The 21457-nt window shown below is 42.6% G+C and overlaps 2 protein-coding genes across 5 annotated transcripts; one reads left to right on the top strand and one right to left on the bottom strand.

Annotated features, from left to right (window-relative positions):
* Nucleotides 1-91: 91 nt before the first annotated feature.
* Nucleotides 92-6543, bottom strand: LOC147258499 (protein SPT2 homolog). 2 transcript variants are annotated; one of them, XM_086208376.1, is made up of 7 exons: nt 5964-6543; nt 5002-5116; nt 1886-3418; nt 1656-1718; nt 921-1080; nt 750-827; nt 495-641 (listed from the first exon to the last, which is right to left on the bottom strand). In XM_086208376.1, exons 1-7 carry the CDS (start codon nt 6024-6026, stop codon nt 548-550), a joined length of 2106 nt encoding a protein of 701 aa, XP_086064502.1. In that variant the 5' UTR covers nt 6027-6543; the 3' UTR covers nt 495-547. The 2 variants fall into 2 exon arrangements, with proteins under 2 accessions (XP_086064503.1, XP_086064502.1); XM_086208377.1 differs by lacking the exon at nt 1656-1718 and having other exon boundaries at nt 92-641.
* Nucleotides 5310-19943, top strand: tmem86a (transmembrane protein 86A). 3 transcript variants are annotated; one of them, XM_086208380.1, is made up of 4 exons: nt 5310-5449; nt 6770-6843; nt 13772-14036; nt 15083-19943. In XM_086208380.1, the coding sequence occupies exons 2-4, from the start codon at nt 6820-6822 to the stop codon at nt 15508-15510; spliced, it is 717 nt and encodes a 238-aa protein (XP_086064506.1). In that variant the 5' UTR covers nt 5310-5449; nt 6770-6819; the 3' UTR covers nt 15511-19943. The 3 variants fall into 3 exon arrangements, with proteins under 3 accessions (XP_086064506.1, XP_086064505.1, XP_086064507.1); XM_086208379.1 differs by lacking the exon at nt 5310-5449 and adding an exon at nt 5826-5940; XM_086208381.1 differs by lacking the exons at nt 5310-5449; nt 6770-6843 and adding an exon at nt 9040-9177.
* The last annotated feature ends 1514 nt before the right edge of the window (nt 19944-21457 follow it).

Below are 21457 nucleotides of genomic sequence, written 5' to 3'. Positions count from 1 at the left end.
CTTAAACTCAATGTTTCACTGGGAAGTGAGAGATGATGAAAGCACTGGTTTCTTTCAAATCATTTTAAAGAGAAACACAGAACACAAGTGGTAATGTTTTCTGCATATTCAACTGACTTTACAATCAAAGTTTGAGTGGAAAAATATGCAACACCTCCTTCTCAAAAATAGCATTATTACTTGACATTATCAGTCATTGTTAGTTTTAAAAAATCACTCTTTCATACCTATGTCACTTAATTATCTGAGAAAAGCTGGACAGTGCAATCAATAAGAGAAATAAATAACTTTACATTGCAGCCTCATTCCCACGTGATTTGTGCATATTTTGTCTTAAGAGTTCTTTCTGGTCAACTGAAATAAATCTTCCATGTCCTCTTGCGTCAGTGTAACAAGTCATTCCATTCAGTTTGTATCCGAACAAAGCAAGAGAGTTGGAAAGACAGCATCAAAGCGTGCCGAGGTGGACAGTCACTGCAGTTTGCAGAGATACCACTCTCTGCCCCGCACTGGTTCGTATTCTGTTTATCACAACAGTTGAAGGGCTTCACTTTAATTTACTCTTCTTCGCGTTTTGCCGCTTCATCTCTTCTTCCTCTTTTTTCGCCTCCTCCAAATCTTCTTGTACAGCCATTCTGAGGCTAATGTTGCCAAGTAAAAAAAACAAAAAACAAAACATGTTACAGCAGGGAATACAAAAGATATCCAAAAAAAAAATGAAAGACGTATTAGTTTTCAGGTTTACTTACCTCCTCGCCTCTTCTTTCTGCATATCTCGCCAGCTGCTCTCCATGAATTTAAGTGCATAGTCACTCTCGTCCTTGTATCTGGGTGGTTAAGAGAAAACGCCATTGATTTCATGCAGGCTGCTTTACAATACAGTGAAAAGACCAATGTTCATGTATGATAGTAACACTGACCTGGAGCGATCGTAGCCAAAGATCTCCTTTATGTGTTTAGAAATTTCCTCCTGCTCCTCTTCTCCATCATCGATAAAATCGTCCATTTCAGAATCATATTCATCTTCCTCATCTTCATATTTCCTCTTGTAGGCAGAAGTGATAGGTGGCAACATTGGACCTGGAACACAGATATAGAAATGTAGTTTTTGTTTTTCGACAATAGGCGGATGCACACAATTTTAGCCTCGTTTCAGGTCAAGCCAGCAAGCTAGACCTCCAAAAAGAGAATTTATCAAGTTCATGCTAGAAAGTTAATGACATTAGAAGAATCATGTTTTGTTGATGTGTGTTTCAACAGCAGCCACTCCACGAGCCAGAAATAATGACAAAGGCCGTAGGTTGTTGCTGACGAGCTTCATTCAGTCAGGAAAACAAGCCTCTTGCCATCTAACCCAGTCACTAAATATCAACAGCCGTTTACCAGCTGCAATGCTGCCTTGCTTGTATTACTGGCCTTTGTGGGCCTATGGCACAGTAGTCTTGCAGACGACACATTCGCAGGACAAGTAAGACTAGAAAACACCTTGCAACCAATGAGACATCGACAGTCCTTCATGTTTCTATCATTGTCACCTGCATCACAGGAACACAAGAGGCTTGACATGTGCGACACCTATCTGAGCTGGATCTGGTGGTTTTGGGGCCATGACAGGAAGGGGTGGGGTCGGTGAATAGTGATGAAGAGTGGATTACATTCAGCAGACTCCTTTGGAACTTCTGAGAAAATAATTTTATTTTCCGGTGACAAGTTTTTCACTGATTGAAAAAAGAAAATGTTTTTGGTTTTAATTCGCATGGCAACGCAAAGACAGGGGACTAAAATGTACAAATGTCTCTTTTCAACTTTTGGGAAGTCCTACAGGATTCTTGTGCTGATTTATGAACTAAATCCTTTTCAAGTTATTACATCATCATTCACTTACCTGGTGGTCTGTTCAGAGGATGGGGGAGGAATCCTCCACGTGGCACCATTCCACCTCTATGTGGCATGCCTGGTCGAGGAAGAACTCCAGGTCTGGGTCCACCCACATTCTTGGATGAAATGGTCTCTGACACCACTGTGCATTTGGGTCTTCCAGGTCCAGACACCAAGTTGCCTCTTGATTGTCCGGGTACTGGTCCTCCATAACCACCTCTACCAGGTCCATTTCCCAGAGGTCGGACTCCTCTACCTCCAGGGTGACCCTGTGAGCTACTCCCACCAGGCCTGGATTGTGGGACACCACCAGCTCTTGCTTGGAGAGGTCCTGCAGGCCTTGGTGGAGGTTGGCTCCCTGCTTTAGGAGGGCCAACTGATGAAGGTCTGAGTGGATTACCACTTGATTTCACAACAGGATTACTTCCAGATCGTTGTGGTTCTCCCTTTCCCAACTTGTGGCCTCCAATTGTAGGTCCCTGCTTCACTGAGCTGCCCTGAATGGGCCGGTTCTGCTGGGAGACACCATGCTGAGATTTCTGACCTGTGGCAGAAGTACCAGGAGGCCTGGATCCAGGAAAACCTGAAGGTCTTCCTTGAACTGATGATGAGCTTTCTTTTTTGAAACTAAGGTCACTTGAAACGCTGGATTTGTGGCTTGATGAAGGCCTGGGCCCCCCCTGTTTGACTGGAACCTGAGAGGATGTGGCTTTAGAGGGAACCTTGTTGTTTATGGCACCAGATGAACTCGACAAGCTAGTTCTGCATCGGTCTCTATCACCGTGGGACAACTTCGGCCGTTCCCTGTCTCTGTCACCAAGAGCGGGCTTGGAAGATGAGTGGCCTTTATTCCTTGTTGGGGTGGGATGAGATTTCTTCCCTGTCCCACTTGGTCTTTCTGTGGAGGGTTTGTGTGGTCTGCAATTCTTCTGCTCTTTTTCTGAAATGTTCTTTCGTACTAAACTTGAACCCGACTGAGACTTGGGGACCCTTTGCCTGTCGGACTTAATGTCTTTGTCTCGTCTCTTAGCCTTGCGCTCCATCTCCAGTTCCCTTATTTCCTCAGCCGTGCGGAGCCGTTCTGCCTTTTTCACGACCTTAGGTTTGAGATCAACTGGTTCAAACTGCTTCTGCTCTGCTAATTTGAGCAATTCTGCAAAGTTCAAACCAGCTTGACCAGACTTTGGAGGCCCACCAGGTTTTTTAGGCTTGCTGCCACTTCTACTCACACCTGAGGTTTTTCCGGGTCTCAGCGGCTCTGGTTCCTGTTCCGCCTCTGAATCGGTCTGTTCGTACTCATAGTTATCCTCATCATCTTCTGGATCAACTGAACAATTTCTAAATCCTTCCACATTCGGAGATGTTTCTGTCTCCAACTCGTGCTTTGATCGCTTCTTCTTAGGAACATCCACCACAGGGATGCCGTTGTAACCATGGAAATTGTCTTTAGTCCTGGAAGCCATGGCTCGAGCTTTACGGTCAGATTTCAGTTCAACCCTCTTGGCAAGGAGTTCCACCTTCTGTTTCTTCATTTCCAGTGCTGAAATATGCAAGTACATCTCATATGATGTTCTGAATAATATATGTATGTTTTCACAACAAAGTACACTGCCAGGCAAAAGTTTGGACACAACTTCTCATTCAATGTTTTTTCTTTATTTTTATGACGACATTTTTGATTCTCACTGAAGGCATATTAGCTATGAACGAACACATATGGAATTATGTAGTAAATTTTTTTTTTTAAAAAATAACTCTTAATATGTTTTATGCTTTAGTTTCCCCAAAGTAGCCACTCTTTGCTTTGTTGGCAGCACTGCAAACCCTTGGCCTTCTCTCAATGAGCTTCGTGATGTCATCACCTGAAATGGTTTCCACTTCACAGGTTTGCATTGTCAGGGTTCATTTGTGGAATTTTGCCTTCTTATGGGGGTTGGGACCATCAGTTGTGTGGTGTAGAAGTCAGGTTGGTACACAGCTGACAGCAGAGATAGAATTCATGTTATGGCAAGAACCAATCAGCTCAGTAAAGAGAAATGACAGTCCATCATTACTTTAAGAACTGAAGGTCAGTCAGTCTGAAAAATTGCAGAATCTTGGAATGTTTCCCCAGCATCATTTGCAGTCGCAAAAACCATCAAGCACTACGACAAAACTGGCTCACATGAGGACCACCCCAGGACAGGAAGACCAAGAGTCTCCTCTGCTGCAGAGGATAAATTCATCCGAGTCACCAGCCTTTGAAATCCTAAGTTACCAGCACCTCAGATTAGAGCCCCGATAAATGCTACACAGTAGCAGACACATCTCTACATCATCTGTTCAGAGGAGCCTACGACAATCAGGCCTTTATGGTTGAATAGCTGCTAAGAAACCACTACTAAGGAAAAGCAACATGCCGTGTCTTTATGGGCTGTAGAAAAGGTGAATGGATGGTCTCTCCATGCATGGTTCCCACCGTGAAGCATAGAGGAGGTGTGATGGTGTAGGGGTGCTTTGCTGGTGACGCTCTTGGGGATTTATTCAAAACTGAAGGCCCACTGAACCAGCACGGCCACCACAGCATCCTGCAGCGTCGTCCCATCCAGTTTGTGTTTAGTTGGACCATCATTTATTTTTCAACAGGACAGCGACCCCAAACACACCTCCAGGCTGTGTAAGGGCTACTTGATCAAGAAGGAGAGCGATGGAGGGCTGCGCCAGATGACCTGGGCTCCACAGTCACCTGACCTAAACCCAATCCAGATGGTTTGGGATGAGATGGACCGTAGAGTGAAGGCTAAAGGGCCAACAAGGGCTCAGCATCTCAGGGAACTCCTTCAAGACTGTTGGAAAACCATTTCAGGAGACGACCTCATGAAGCTCATTGAGAGAACGCCAAGAGTGTGCAAAGAAGTAATCAAAGCAAAGGGTGGCTGTTGTGAAGAATCTAGAATATAAAACATGTTTTGAGTTATTTCACACTTTTTTGTTTACTAAATAATTTCATGTGTTCATTCATAGTTGTGATTCCTTCAGTGAGAATCTACGATGTAAATAGTCATGAAAATAAAGAAAAAACATTAAATGAGATGGTGGGTCCAAACCTTACACTGGTAGTGTTTATCAAACCCGTGATGTTACCTTTCTGTTTGGCCTCAGTGTTTTTCCTCTGGAGAAGTGCCTGCACAGCAGCAGGATTTACACCCTTTGACTTTGGGTCCTTTTTAGGTGGGCCAACTTGTAAACTGTATCGCTTCTGCAATGCAAAAAGTGGAGATCACTTCACATGGCATATGTTTACACACCAACAAGAAACATTAAAGCAAAAGAAGGCTGAGGTCTTTCAATGTATGCAACAGGCTTAAAAGTTAAAGGTGATGGCAGGGAGGAGGATTAAAGAGACCCCCCCCCCTCTCATCATCCTTTCCATAAACTGAGGCTGGATGAGAACCACTTTCAGGCACAGGCTTATCACTCCACGCTGCACAATGACAGGCATTCCTTTTTCCAAACACATATTTTCTGTACACCAGCTTTGACCTTACAACATCTCTTGGGACCCAGGAACCATCCCCCAGCCCCAAACTAGGTACTGTGTTCACTTTTAACACACTGCATGTGTTTTACTTTAAACATTTCTATCATTACACATGATAGTACTGTCATTACTGCTATTATTATAATACAGTCTTTGCAATTATCATATTTGAAAATTGTTTTTAATATACTGCCATTCATTTTTTGTTTTTCTTCTTGTTTTTACTATATTTGCGTTTGCTTATTTTTTCAATTTCATCAGTGTAAGTTGCTATAATTCCTAAGGGAATCTCCCCTTAGAATTACTAAGTTAAGTTTTATTTGATTAGGGTTCGGGTCGATTCAACAGTTAACCTTTAAACAAACACGGTCATTTGACGAAAATCTTCAAAAACCCTCGATATCGTGGCTAAGTTGGAAGCTAGCTGCTAGCAAGCTAACGGCTTAATTATCAGATGCTCGCTGACAGATGAGCTGGCGTTTGTGAGTTCACTAGCCTGCTCATGAATCTCCATTTTACGGTTTGTCTTGAATACGCTGAATGTAAGTAAGAGTGTTTAACTTACCTGTACATTGCTGGTGCCCTTGTTTTGCGAGGCGATGTCCAGTATATTGTCGAAGTCCATCATTTTGGCAGCAGTTAACGTCAGTTAATGCAAACTGATTGTTGAGGCGCTTCGAGCTCAACTCCAGCAGCGCTAAGGTTTACTTTAGCTTTTAGCCTACAACACCCCGGAGGTTAGCTCGTGATTTGACGTGATGTAAACGCAACTGAGACCGCTATAAAGAAAGCAGTTTATCAAATGCAGGCAAAAACGTTATGCCGAAGAGTTAAGGCTACTGGGCGACTTTACTTCATTCGCCTATGTCAGCATACGAGAGCAAAGTTAGCTAACCTTGCGTTGAGCCAACCAAGAAGCCTGACAGGAAAATTCGCTCTTTAACAACAACAATATAAGACTTCAGACTAAAGTAACGTCCGTCAAAAAAGGCAGACTGAAATAAAAAGAACAGAAACTAAGCCATAATGTATGGTTACTTTTGAGACGGACCCACGGCAAAGGAATCGAAAATTGAAGGGGTTGGAAGCTACTGCTGCTGCTGCTGCTCTAAGGAAGTGGGATGACTCAGTGTTGCGTACTTCCGTCTTTGTCAGGGCTCAGCGAGTAAGAGGCATGATAGAATTTATTCTTACTTCCTTGGTAACTGCAGGTCGTACACAAGCGCCCAAGTGGTCGTAAGTTAGATACAAACATAAATGTGACGGATTTAAGGTGTGTTGATATCTTTGTATGGCATTCAGCAGCCATCAACTGCCCTTTGATGTGGCTTTCTGAAACTGCTTTTAATGCCTTTTTCCTATGACCCCCAGCCTACTCTATCACCAGACCAGAACAACCTCCTGCAAGGACTTGGTGCAGTATGGGGAACCCTGTAACACCCGCGGTGAGGTCTGCCCCTGGAGATGATTTCTGACTGATCAGAAAATCAAAGCAGCATTTGCCACTCTCTCCAGTATGCTCATCTGATCCTGGGAAGCTGTTGATTAGATTCCTAAATAACATGGGGGAAGAATAGCATACAGATGTGGGCCATTTCAGGCTACAATGCAGCACTGTAGGCATTCTTCTGGCCTGGAAAAAAAAGTGAACCTAAACTGGCCCATGTAGTGGGCCACATTTGTTAAACATATTTGGGCCAGTTTTGGTTGAAATACAGCAAATTTAACAAGGAGTGAACTGGACGTGAGCCTTTAAGTGGCCCACATGTAAAGTAGCACATGTGGCCCATTTTTGTTAAACATATTTGGACCAGTTTTTGCTGAAATATGGCAAAGTTAATGCCAGATTATCTGGACGTGAGCCTAAAGTGGCCCATATATAAGGTAGCATATGTATATGTATATATATATATATATATATATATATATATATAATTTTGTTGTATTTTGTGTACAGTGGCAAGACTTACATAAGCAAGACTTCTTATCTAATATGTTATATACAATGACTGTATCAGCGCTAGGTCAGTCCATCAGTTCTGGGGGATGAATGATGCTGTGTGTGGCAAGCACTGGCTTGGAGACACACAACCTGCAGGAGGGGAAGACAGCACACTCAATGTTCCAAACCCATATGGGCATTGTGGAGAGGCTTGGTGTGCAGCTCAAGGCCCACAGTCACCTGGGCAAGCTGATTGTCTGGGACAATTCACCACAGAAAAACAATAGAAATCCACCCAAAAAAATAATCAAGGAAACTACTTTTTTTTCTTTTTTCTTTTTTTAAATGCATCAGAGTATTATATCATAAGTGACACCATTATGTTTCACTTTGAATGAGAATTTCTGTATAAAAAATGCAATACTTGTGTAAACTGGATCACATAGATTCTGTAGCCATGCTTGACATGTGGGCTGTTTGTAAGGTTATCCCTGCTGATGACACCCCACTTGCAGTCCCTTTGTTGTGGAATTTTTTTTTAGCTAGAAAACAATAATTATTTGGAAATTAATTAAACTGATAGAAAAAAACACTAGCAAGGGCAGAGGATGACAGCGGATGACATGGGAGGTTCGCGATCAAAAGACAGACTGAGCACTTCACCATTCACCCTGCTTTCCTGTAAGGTGCTTTTACATTTGTACACCACATGATGTCACTATATCATTGTGGATATCGCGTTTGCTCCAGCTAGAATACTCCAGAAATATGAGGAGTTTCCTACCCTGCAGTGCCGTCCACATCAGATCAGCATGCACCAGAATGCCCTCTTTCAGAGTCACATTGTTATATCAGTCAACCACATCACATTTACATTTAGATTGTTTTCATATAACTTTGAATACTTGTGTATTATTATTTATCGTTTTTTTAATGTAATTAAAATATTATGTGAAAATCACTTCATAAAAAGTAGATCCGAACCAACTAAAGTGGAGGAAATATTTCTAAGTATACACCCCCCCCAAAGGTAGTTTTGTCATATAAAATTTGTTTTTAGAAATTAGATATTCCTATACACAGATACAGGTTCTTCAGAATAGTATATGTGTCTCTTGTAGTTTCATTGTCCTGTACCCTATGTACATAAGGAAAAAATGATAGAATAACCGAATCATCCCTCATAAAACAGCAAAAATCGTGTTTATTCGTTAAAAATGTATCAGTCAATTGAGAAAGAGCTAAACAATCAACGAGAAAAAAATCAGTTTACTGCAGTGTTATAATTTTAATATATGTATTCCAAGAGTATACGGTAATCACAGTTTTGGAGTTGGAGTGTCTTGACTGTTTCTCCTTTCCAATTACACAAAATATAGCAACGTCTTGATCTCATTGTGGCGCTTGTTAGGCTTTTTGTTTGGCTTTTAACGTATGGGTGGCCCCAATAACACCACATTGTAGGTACACAATCAGATATATGCTCGAAATAAATATCACCAACAATCTTCATTTCTTTAAAAATGTAAATAAAGGCCATCTGCTCTGAGACGTAAACAGAAGACGGGCTCCTCCTATCCGGGCGTCCCTCATAGATCGTCCCGCCCTTCGAGGAATTTCTCTACTCCTATTGGTCAACAGTGAGGGCTCTGACGCGCAACGGTTGGCCTCTCAGTACCCAACTGGATGTCGAGCCGCCCACTGGAGAGGACAAAAACAATCGGTATACCTCTTAAAAGAGGACCAGAACACAAACCGGAGGACTTTAATAAATAACCTTCTTATTATCACCGACACCTCCGTCAACCAGGGAGAAATGGTTTCCCCGGTCACCGTCGTGAGTATCCGCTTTAAACCTCACACATTAAACAGCATTGACAGTGGTGGCTAGTTTAGCTAAATGCTTCCTAAAATAAAGCGGTACATCTTCATGAACGCTTTTCTCAATGTATCGTCTTTGTCAACACAGGTTTGGTCACAATTAAATATATTTGATGTATTATTATAAAGCATACCATTTGTGTTCGAAGACCGGGTCGTGCTCTAATTGGTGATATTTTAATGACTGGTAAATGGTTGCTAGCTCACGCGCACCCATGTCTGACTAGCTCGCTGTCTCCAAATAGGCACTTAGGGAGTTTTTCTTTTGTTAGGTGTCCTCTTGACAATGGCACCTTCAGAAGGACATTCCCATAAATGTCCAAAGGCAACCCCTGCCTAAAAGACAACCTGTCACGTGACGACCTTTTTGGTCTCTTTTCCCCCCTTTCCTGTGCCCTCCAGTAACGCATGCGCCCTCTTCTGTGTCTCACTTCGCTCAGCTACTTTTGCAAACCTCAGACTCTGTCGTTCTGTGTGTATATTGATCCAAGTGAGAGAAAGGGGTGGTATCACCCCAAAAAAAGGACAGCTACATGAATATTTCAGCTGTTCCTCGCATCATTTTACTGTGTGCAGAGCTGCTGTGAAATGCTACCCGCTTCACCACGTTGTAAATTATCCTCATGTAAACCCTGATGAGGGAGCTTGTAATTGCAGTGAAACGAGGCTGTGTGGAGAAATGCTTGCCACACAGACCGGTTGCCATGGTGATAGCGATGCTGCAGGGTACCGGGTTTTTTTAGAGAAACAATTATAGACCTTATATTCAGCCTTGGCCCCCTGGATTACAAGGTAGGAAACGTTAGAGACTTTGTTACGAAGAATGAATATGGACAAATTTGCATGTCCCTTAAAGAACAAAATCGTCAAACGCTGATGATTATGTAATTACCTTGAAGCGTCACAATTTTCCTACATTACTAACTGAGGTTGTGATAAATACAGCTACACATTGTTCACATTGTTCTTTACAGATCATGTAGAAGTGTGTGTGTGTGTGTGTGTGTGTGTGTGGGGGGGGGGGGGGCTGGAACCTATCCTAGCTGACATTGGGTGAGAGCCCAGTCCATCACAGGGCCATCAGGAGAAATTAGGGGCTCAGTATCTTGCTCAAGGATACTTCAACAACATAGTCACTGGGGAAAGTGAGGATTGAACCAGCGACCCCTCAGTTGCTACACGGCCACTCTGCCTCCGAGCCATGCCCAAATGTAACTTAAGAAATAAAAGTATGGATATAATGCAGAAAGTATGTTAAAAATGTTACTCATCTGGAAGAAACCATGTATTAATTTGCATGTTTCTTATAGTTAAGGAAGTTGTGAGATACAAGGAAACTGTTGTGATGCCATGTCGAGATGTCATGTGTCAGCCACAGCCATTCTTATGTTACAGTTCCGCTCTGCCACATGGAGAACACAACTTTACAGCTCCCCTATGTGTCATGTTTCTGACACTTGAGTACAACGTGTGTTGTTATTCGGTGCTTTAGTTCAGAACTCGAGATGACTCAAGGTCACGTCGAATTGCTCACTACTCTGTTTCCAAGTGTAAGGGGACCTACGGTGACCTGCAGAATCAATCACATCGTCACAAAATTAAACCCGGCTTAAGAGGGAAGTTGAAGGACAAATCCAGAAGAAAACCTGATGACGGTGATATGTAGTATGGAACTTTTGGGGATACTTATAAGAAAATCTTAATTACATATATTGTCGGTGAAGGTTATCAGTCATTCAGGTCATCTCTTAGACAATCACATATATTGCAAATAGTGCTTTCTACTTAGTAACGCCAATTTTTTTTTTGTTAACCTCTAAAAAATGAAACTTCAATTGAAAAGAAACAGTAGGCAGAAAATCCCTGTCGCCTGACCACGTAGACGTCATAACGTGGGAGTCATGGTTTTTGTTGTCTCCTTCTGAATCAGTTTAATCAGAGCAATAACCATTTTTATCGCGGAAAAAGGGTGAGCATAATGATTTCTATTCAAACTAGATAGAAAAAGATCATTTTATCAGTTGTTAATTGACTTATATGGAAGCGTATTGCTTTCATCTGAGAAAAAAAACTGAATGAATGAGAAAAAAATCATGAAAAATAAGTCTGCCCTGTTTTTCTAAATTTACGTTCTAAATTCAAACACCTTTTACATGAAAACTAACCTTGCTGTCTGAGAAAAACAAATTTGATTTTTCCTAGGTGAGTACAGTGTGTTTCTATAGATTTTTTTCATTGTTATTTTTTTTCTTCTGCTCTAGATACCAGTCTCCTTTGGAAAAAGGACTTGTTCCGTCCTTTGTCATTCATTCCAAATAAAGACCCATTGTTGGTTAGCGTGTGTGCAAATAAAGTCAATCATTACCTGTATCACACACCAACAGGGACAGCAGCAGGTGTTCTCCCAGCCTCTACAAACAGCCTCTGAGTGTTTTCAGATGTGATTAGGAGAGGTGATTGTGACTGGCACCTTTTTAAAACAATGATTAATGTCACAAGCCTCACAAATGAGGCCTGATGTGGGGTTTTTTTTATGCTTACTGTCAAACAGTAAGTCAAGTGGAGGAAGTGAGACTGGAGGAATCAAACCATTACCTATGAAGACTAGCAGGCTATTAGGCCTTCTTAATGGAACCCTTTAAAGCTTCGTAGGATGGGGAAAGCAGAATCATCAGATAACACAGCAGTAACTGAACTGGATCGAGGCACTGGGTCTATTTGTAGAGCATGAAGATGTGCTTTCCTGTATAATGTGGCATCAGGGTTTCCCACGACTTGTTCTAGGCTCGTCCTCTTCGAATGTCGTTCTGTTCTCACCATGTAGATACAGCAAGTTTACACAAACAACAATGGGAAGGGAAACTGCAGAGAACCTGGCAAACGCCACATGAAAAGGAGCAAAGGTTATGGGAATCTCCTGCTTCCTCCCACCTCCCCATAATCTGTAATACTTGAGATGCTGATGATATTCTTATTATTTGAGGTTTTTCCACTTCTAGCAAACAATGTTTTCTTCCTTGTAATAGTGCAGATAGAACATGTCTGAGTGACATTAACATTGAATGTCCTACAGAAATACATTGTAAACAGATACTGGCAAGTGTTGCATTTGGTCTACATGAGACACACAGTCCACACACATGCACGCACACACATGCACGCACGCACATATGCACAGATTTTTCCATCTTTGATCTTAATTTACTATCTATTAAAATCTATTAGTTTTATGGAGGCCGAGCAGAGTTCTTAAAGATTGAAAGAAGATGACATTACTCCCCATTATGTACTTGTGGTGTACTCGTACTGTCCAGGGGAGAATGCCTCTCAGGCAGCCCGCTGAATAGCTGCAGTTAACTTGAAAAGATAAAATAAAGGGGGATGAGATGCAAATTTGTGTCCAATGATGATCTTATGTCAGTTCAGGTTGACTCAATTGGAGGTGCATTGATTTGCTACTTTATTGAGTCGATGTGCAGTCAAGGCCCATCCCCTCTTACTTCCACCAGAAGCATGATCATCATTGTTTCTCCTCTATCTCCCTACTCTCTCCCTCGCTCCTAAACCTTACTCAACCCCGTCATTCCTACACACTTACCCATTTTCTTTCTTCTGCCCCACTTACTCTTTTGTGAATGTCACTCTAGTTTGCATCACTTTGATGTTCACACAGAATGTTTCTTGAGAAGGAGGCAAAATTGCCCCTTTAAGTCATTTGGGTGCATCGAGTAGCAGCTCGTGGTCGAGTGCCTGAATGGCCCCTTCAGCTTCCTCCCCTCTCATCTTCACCTCTCCTCCAGTGGTCTCAGCTCGAGTGAACTCTCACTCACTTCACTGCCCCTACGCAACTCCCAGTGGGCCCTCTGCTTCAAACCGCCTGATTCCAAGAATCTCAGGTGGATGTTCATTCCAGTGGTGTTGTGAAACTGCTATCCAGTTCAGTTTGTGTGTGTTTTGCGACACAATTGAGCTCATCTTTTTGAACAGAAAGAAATATGATCGGCAGCACAGTTGGGAGGAGGAGACGGAGGGTTCCCAAGAACATGAGATCGAGAGGAGATGAGAAAGACGCAGAGAATAGGAGAAGACAAAAGGTTACAAAGAGTCAAACGCTCTTCTTGCACTTCCCCTGCTGGTCAGCTAAATTAGATGCCATCCCAAATCATTGAGCAGAGAGTGGCAATGCTGATAAAAGGACAACATAAGACCTACTATAAAAAAATACAGTATATAATGATAACTGATGTAAAACCACATACCTTTGTTGTTTAAGGGTAAATGCATTCATTTAACTATAAAGTGCCGTATAGTTAGAGGGTCTGTTGCACGAAACGGGCGGCTCATATTCACCAGAGTTAAAAATGAGATGTGTATGAGAAATGTCATCAGAGACATTTGGATGAACCCCAACCACTGTCAAACAAGGAGCCGTACTGTAAGATCGGACTATTTTAACATGATTGTGATTTCATGGCCTCCATCTGTAGACAGAAGCCCTCTAAAGAACTCTGTTTTTGTGCGTGTTATGACTCTGTGAATCTTCTCTCCAGGTCAAGAGTGAAGGCCCCAAGCTGGTGCCCTTCTTCAAGGCTACCTGTGTATATTTTGTACTGTGGCTGCCCACCTCCAGCCCATCCTGGTTTAGCGCACTCATCAAATGTCTCCCCATCTTCTGCCTCTGGGTGTTTCTACTGGCGCATGGCTTCAGCTTCCTCGGGGCTCATTCGAGCGCTCGCAAGATCCTGGCTGGCCTCATCTTTTCTGCTCTGGGTGACGCCTTTCTCATCTGGCAGGAGCAGGGCTACTTTGTCCACGGTGAGAGGAAACATAAAATTTGTAGTTGTATAGTTGAATTCAGGAACATTTAAGTGTATTAGAAGTGTTTCTGTAAATATTTTTTAGTTGGTAGAGATCATGAGAGAACAGTGGTAAAATATACTTTCTTATAAGTCAGAGCTAAACAGAACCTAACCTAACTAGTTTCACACGGTCATGGTTTATAGATTAACTGAGCTGTACTACTATGTTGTAGCTGAGAGTATAAAGTTCATAATTAACGTCAATTGTTTTGAAGTATTATTGCAGTTTTGCTGTTTCTTTAGACATTTTCTAACCCATGCGTAGTGGAAGCATGTGACGTGCCGCAAGGTCTTGCTTACCTTGAACTGGCCTTGCAGGGTGCATTTGGCCTCGTTCATGAAAAGTTCATATGCCCAAATGTAACTGTAGCGTTACAAGAGGTAGACGATTGATGTCAGCGGCAAGGCTTTCCTTTCTGTCTGTAAGATTAAATCGAGGGCTTAAAAATCCAATAGTATTTAACAACAGATTTGCGCATAGGAACGCTTAATGAATGAAGCTCAGTGTTATTATACTGGCCAAAAAAGCAAACATAGACTCAAAGTGAATAAATTCTAGTAATGTGAATTGAATTTCTGAAAAAGTAAATACTCACCTTCACCTGGTCGTTGTCTTGCTTTGATTGAGGATTTTTACATGTTTTAAGTTGCATCAAATAGATCGATTTCTCGTTTAGTTTAGTTGCACATATTCGTGCCTATTTCAAGAACAACATTGAAAGGAAAAACATAGATTGCATCAACATCAGAGTTTCAACATTAAGCAAGAAAACAGAATTGGCTGACATCCACCTAGAAGCTTGCTGACAAGTGCAGCAGAACAGTTCAGTGACATCCATGACGTGTAATTAATCTTTGATTATTAATCATGTTCAGATTTTTTGTAATCATGATAACATAGATGTCAGTGGATGGGGACTGTTCCAAAGAGATCATCTGGCATTAATGAAGATGAAAGTCCGAGGATGCTTTATTATACTGATGGATACGTCATTCCCACAGGCCTTCTGATGTTCGCCATCACCCACATCCTGTACTCATCTGCCTTTGGGATGAAGCCCCTTAACATGCACGCTGGCTTGGTGATCACCGCCGTGTCCAGTTTGAGCTACATCTTGCTCTATCCTTACCTGTCTGGCCCCTTCACCTACCTGGTGGCCGTCTACATCGCTCTGATCGGCTTCATGGGCTGGAGGGCCATTGCGGGCCTGCAGCTGGCCAACGACCTGTGGACCTGGACCAAGCTGTCGGCCTGCCTGGGCGCCATGCTCTTCATGGTGTCTGACCTCACCATCGCTGTCAACAAGTTCTGCTTCCCTGTGCCCCATTCACGCGCCATCATCATGGCGACGTACTATGCCGCTCAGATGCTGATAGCCCTGTCTGCAGTCGAGTGCCAAGATGTGGAAGTGGCCAGGAAGAGAACATGAGGTACTACATTCATCTCTGCAGCCACCGGCTACCAGCCAAAGAAGGTGGTAGTCGCCCCCCTCCAGCCCTGAGTGATCATCGACACATCTCACTGCCAGATCCCCAGCCCTCAGCCCACATCTCAGTGTGGTGCCCCCACACCCCCATTACCATGGCAACTGGTTTACCACAGCCTTCAAATGTCAGCCCACTAGTATGGTAGCATCCCACCTCTTCTTGAATTGAAGCTGGTAGTATTATCTTTAGCCTCTCCCAACAACAGTCTTACCTTCCTCCCCCCTCCTAACCTAGTTACCATGACGACAAGTGTACTAATATAACTTGTTATTTAGAGTATTACTTCCGTTTTGATTTAAGGGGAAGCATGTCACCGGGGACCTTTGAGGACTATGTGTGGGAGAGCGATTATGTGTGTGTGTGTGTTCATGTATGTTTTGTAACACTCTTACCTCGCTTTCCACACGGCCCTCACACACTGTCAACACACTTACTCTCAAGACAGACACACACACACACACACACACACACACACACACACACACACACACACACACAAATACTTAATGTGGTCCATGAATGCAATTTCAACAGTTTTTTTTCTTTTTTTGGGCTTATTTTAGTTGCCTCAGAAACCTTGTTGAAAAGGGATTTTGTTTTATACTGACGAAACCATGTTTGGCGTTTCACCCTGTGTTTCCCTTGAATTAAGGGTGCTATTTTTAAACCTTTTCTCTTTTATTTGGAGTCCCTTCCATTTCACTCTCACCATTGCTTTGTCTGCCATTCAACATCCTCAACAAATGCACCCCCGGTCAAGCTGGATTTATTTACTTTCTGTGTTTTTGAACAAGTCAATGCACAGAGAAAGAAAAGGAAATGAAGGAGGTGGAAAGGCAGCAAGGGAAAGTTGCGTGACTGCAGCAGCAAGCACTCTGCTGTCCAGTAGGTGGAGGGTAGATTTGTCCTGCTGAGATTTTATTAACACTGTCCTGCAGTAGTCACAGTTGAGTCCCTCTCTTCAGGCATTTCACCTGCCAGCAATTTGCAAATGTCGCTGAGCACTCACACCTGTCACCTGCAGCTCCTGCTGGTGGAGTTATTAGAGAAAGTCTGTGGGGGTCTTATTGCTGGGTGAGCTCATGCTGCTGCTGCCCCCCACGGACCATGATGACTAAAAAGAAAGGGCTAAGTTATCGGCTGAAATATTTTTTTCTATCAAGTGTGTGGGTGTATATCTTATTAAGGCATTTGTTGCCCCTAAAAGAAAAAAAAAAAACAGCCAAGACAACCGGCTTGTCATGTGACGGAACAGTTATCCCATTATGATTCCCTCTCATTGGACACCTTATCAGCTTTAATCCTGATAAATCTGCTGGGGCTTATCCCAGACAGGTCGACTGATTTTCCATCTATCGTGCATCGCCCTGTCTCACCTTTCATTTCTATCACCCCTGCAAACCTTTATATTTCTAAAAATGAAGTGTCTTATTGAATATTTCAGAATTAATGCTTTCTTCAGATTTTCACATGGTTCTGTGCGTGTGTGTGTGTGTGTGTGTGTGTGTGTGTGTGTGTGTTAACTATGTCTTAGGCCAGAAATGCTGTGAACCACCCTAATTTATTACTGGATGTGTGTCATGTCTTCTCACGATGCTCTTAAACCTGTGTTCATAGCCAGCGCCTGTTAAGTGGCCTCCATGGATTTAATCACCCCCCCGAATGACTATTTGATTGGGTGATAGTATGTCCACTGGTGCATATCTTGTATTTATGATGAATAATACCACTAACAATTTGTCTACTGCAAATGTACACTTAAAGTATTAACTGCTTCCATGAATGCCCAGGTCAGACAAACATGCTGGATGTAGAAAAAGCTAGCATGTATGGGTTTTTTCTGCTGGGTCGTTGACCTCCAGAGCTGTAAAACACCCACATACGCACAAAAACCCACACACTTACCAAAATGTGTTTATGCATCACTTTAGCCACCATGACAAATCTGCAGGCAGAACATGGTGTTGACATTCATCAAAGTTTGTTTTTTTTGTTTTTTTTATCTATCAACAGAAGTTCAGAGTGGCGATGAAATGAAGCAGATATTCCTGACTGCTATTTTAATCAGACAGTTCCTCAATCTCCTTTCGGCCCGTCAGCATGTTTGTGATATTTCTGCTTTGTCAATCTGAAGTGTTTCATCAGTGTGTCTGTGTGGCCGTCCACCTCACTGGTGTTCTCTCAGCCATTAATATATGTAGCAGGAGAAGTTCTGGTCAGCAGGATGGACTCGAGCGTGCAGCCTCAAGTACAACCATGATGGGAATGACAAGGTCGGCTCTAGTAGTCTTACTCATCTGTACTATGTGGGCAATTTATGTAAGCACCACTTTCCTCATCCTCCGCTACATAAAGCCTGCTGCTCTTATGTCCTAATGGCTATATGCCAAAAGACAGAATTTACTCTCAAGTGTTTCAGAGGCTATTTTTTGTTTGCCAACCCACAACCCAGAACATTTCCATGGCATGGAAAGTGAAGTTCTGGGTGGAGGCCAAGAAAATCCAGTCAGTTTGAAGACTTTCATACTGATATTGCCTTCTTCCATCATATCTCCTTTTGACAGACAAGCAAAGTCTCATTTCGCTGAATGGGATGTCTACAATCACAGACTAGGTAGCATTCAAGCCCTCTCATGTATCAGACGAAACTTTTGTTTAGCAGGGGACGGCAGTCTCTGGATTTCCATTTAAGAAGGAGGTCATTGTTGAGAGATACTGTTGCTGGAAGTAATTGAGGAGGTGAAATATGACACATAGGGGAAGCCATCCTTTCCCTCCGGCTTACTAGCTGCCATCCTGACCCCCCCCCCCCTGTAGATGGCGGGCCAGCAGGCGCATCACTTTACAGCCCCGTTGTCCTGAGCTTTGTGTACGCAAACAAAAGGGACCCGAGAGAGCTCAGTATGGACCACCACCAGTAGCTGTGAGAGTGGAGGCCCCCCTGTTTCACTTTTCTCTTAACCTTCTTTGCTGTTGTTTCATGTGACCAGGCCTTGAAAGTGTTGCTGTTTATTATCACGTGATTAATATTCAGAGCATAGAGTTCATGCATCTTGTACTAATGCACATGACAAATTAGGTTTGAAGGAGCACACCAACAATTCGAGAAACACACTTGCCATCCTTCTTCAAGCCAGAGGAGAAGATAGATACCTTCGTTTCCTCTTAGAGTGTAGTACATGCAGTGATGTAATGACCTGCAGAGACCCGCTGACCGCTAGTTAGCTTTGCGCAATGCATCGAACACACTTCCTTCCTAAATTGCCTTTACTTGCATTAATAGAATTATGGTTGTGTACAACGTTGGCTCTGAAATTATATTTTGAATAGTGATACATCGTCACTTAAGAACCCAACCCATAGCCAGAACTACTTTCCTGACCAGGTGCCAGAACCTGAACCTCAAAACTCTGTTTGTTGACAACTCAAAGTGCAACTGCTACGATTAAATATGGCCGACTTCATAAAAGAGAATGAGGAGGACTACTTCTGGACAAATCAAGGTCCTTAACTTGATCTATTTAATGACTTAAAATGGAGGAATGCTAACCTGCTCATATACCACCATTCGTTGTGCTAAGCTAACGAGTGCTCAGCTGGTCTCCCTTGGTCTCAGCTCCCTAATGCACACACAGAGGAGAGAAGAGTATCTACTCATCTGAATCTGGGGAGGATGGCAAATAAACAGGCTTAGTTTGAAATAAAGATGGTGTGTCCCTTTTTAAATGAATATTCTATATCAACACTACACAACTGGGTGGATTTTGCGACTTGACAGTCCGCCAACATCAGTATGAGCTGTAGGGAAGAACATGAAACAATCTTCTCTCTGTAAGATTAATCTGAATCTTTTATGTGCTGCACTTTTCTGTTCTCAGAGCAAGGCCAGTCGATCCTTTTCTACATCTAGTAGCTGTAGTGTTTCAAATAATTGTGTTCCCGATCATTCAAAATCTATATTCCTTTTTGTTTCATTTCTTTGACAGAAAGCAGAAGTTTTGATTAAGCACAAGAAAGTGGCACATCGACTTGAGAATTTTCTATAGAAGGCATTAATTGTTCTTGGAAGTGTTACAGACCTTTTATGTATTCTTTGTTTCTAAGAAGTGTAATTCTTTTATTTTGATAAAAGCAGCCCGTCCCAGAGGGGAAAGCTGTTGGTTTTCTTTGATTAATGGCCCATTTTAGTGCATCATTTTACGAACAATTTTTTTTTTTCCCAGAATGATCTCTTTTCCCTTGTCCTTGATTTTCACTTTGTGATTTTTTTTTTTTTCCTGTCATGGCTATAGAGATGATAGTTTCTTTGCTGTAGTGAAACTGCTATGAATGTGAATATATTGGGTAAATAAATGCAATTACAATGCAACTTCAACTCCTTCAGTGTCCTTTGGCCTTTTGTTGTTGTTTCCTAGAATCAAAGGGAATGTACCACATTCAAAGCGTCAGCTGATATTTATAACTGTCTGTTGTTTGGTGTTTCTACAGAAGCTGTTGGCCCTCCGCAGCTAAAGTGCCATTAAGGTAGAAAGAACTGGAGGACAACAGAGAGCTCTGTTCTAGTAACTGCTGCACTCAATTGTCTGGCCGAGGTGGAAAATGTGCTTTCGGCAGCCTTTAACCCTCTGGAAACTCATTCAGAAGCTCTCTGTCTTTCTCTCGCCTTCTCTCTCTCTCTCTCTCTCTCTCTCTCTCTCTCTCTCTCTCTCTCTCTCTCTCTCTCTCTCTCTCTCTCTCATTGCTTTTTCTCTCCAGTTTTTTTTTAAAAACACTCACACACACACACACACACACACACACACACACACACACACCACACCTCATAGATTATTCCTGTCGAACCTTTGCCAGTTTTCTCCAAATGCGTATCATTCATTCCCTTCCAAGGTCTTACAATCAAAGAACTCCAGTCTTCTCCTAAAATGAGGCATCTCTGAAATGGCTTTCATAAAAACTAGAGTTGGTGATACACACTTAGGTGAAACACTAATGTGTTTGAGAGAAGATATTGCACAATATTGCTCCTTTTCAGTTGATAAAAAAATTGCCACCAAACACACTCAAACATAGAGGAAGTGATCAGAAATGCCTGAGCCGTAGGCTCCTTTTACTGCATTTGGACAATTCAGGCTTTCAGCCTCTAAAATACTTCCGCTTTATTGTGCCTCGGCTGAGTGGCGAGGAGGCTGAAGGTACTGCTGACGTCAGCAGCGGTTAATTGATTCGGACCTGCCTAGCTGACACTTCCAGTCCCCGGTGCTTCTATAGAAATGGACTTGTAGTGAGCCAGCATAGTGACGTCAGGAGAGCCCCTCACCAGACCACACGCCATGTCAACACACTCGCTGCCAGGCCACATTTAAGTACTCACAGATAGGTTGCTTGAGCTCACTGAATGGGTTTTCCCTCCAGAATGCAGAAAGAGACAGCCATGTGTATTTAGCTTGAAGCTAAAGGCACTATAGCTACCAACTTCTAATAACAGTAAAGCAGCTCAAAAATATTCATAAACTCTCATGCACATCAGTCTGGTGTAACCTACGTCTTCTTTACCCAGCCATATGCTCAGTGGAGCACAAACACTCTGATATGAGCTAAAAACAAGCTATGACATTTGTGAATGAGCTCAGACGAGCTCGAGCAAGTTGGTACGAGTGAATGCACCACCTGGCCCCGCAAATGAGATGGAACAACAAAAGGGTGATGCATTTCAGTGTCTGAAAACTTTTATTTTTAATCTGTTGCGCTATTGTTAGCCACCGGGGGCCACTAGCTTAAACTAGATATATGTGGCTGGCATCTTCTCCATTCTTGAGTCACAAAGCAGTGAAAAGACATCTTTGTGAATTCAAGGCACCTATTTGTGAGTACTTGAAAATCAAAATGCAC

The sequence above is a fragment of the Aulostomus chinensis genome, chromosome 7 (genome assembly GCF_037954235.1).
Source record: "Aulostomus chinensis isolate RoL2024-O1b breed Wild chromosome 7, RoL_Achi_v1.0, whole genome shotgun sequence".
In the NCBI taxonomy this organism is placed as follows: Eukaryota; Metazoa; Chordata; class Actinopteri; order Syngnathiformes; family Aulostomidae; genus Aulostomus; species Aulostomus chinensis.
The sequence above is the reverse complement of the archived record's forward strand: the minus strand, read 5'-3'. Positions and strand labels throughout refer to the sequence as shown.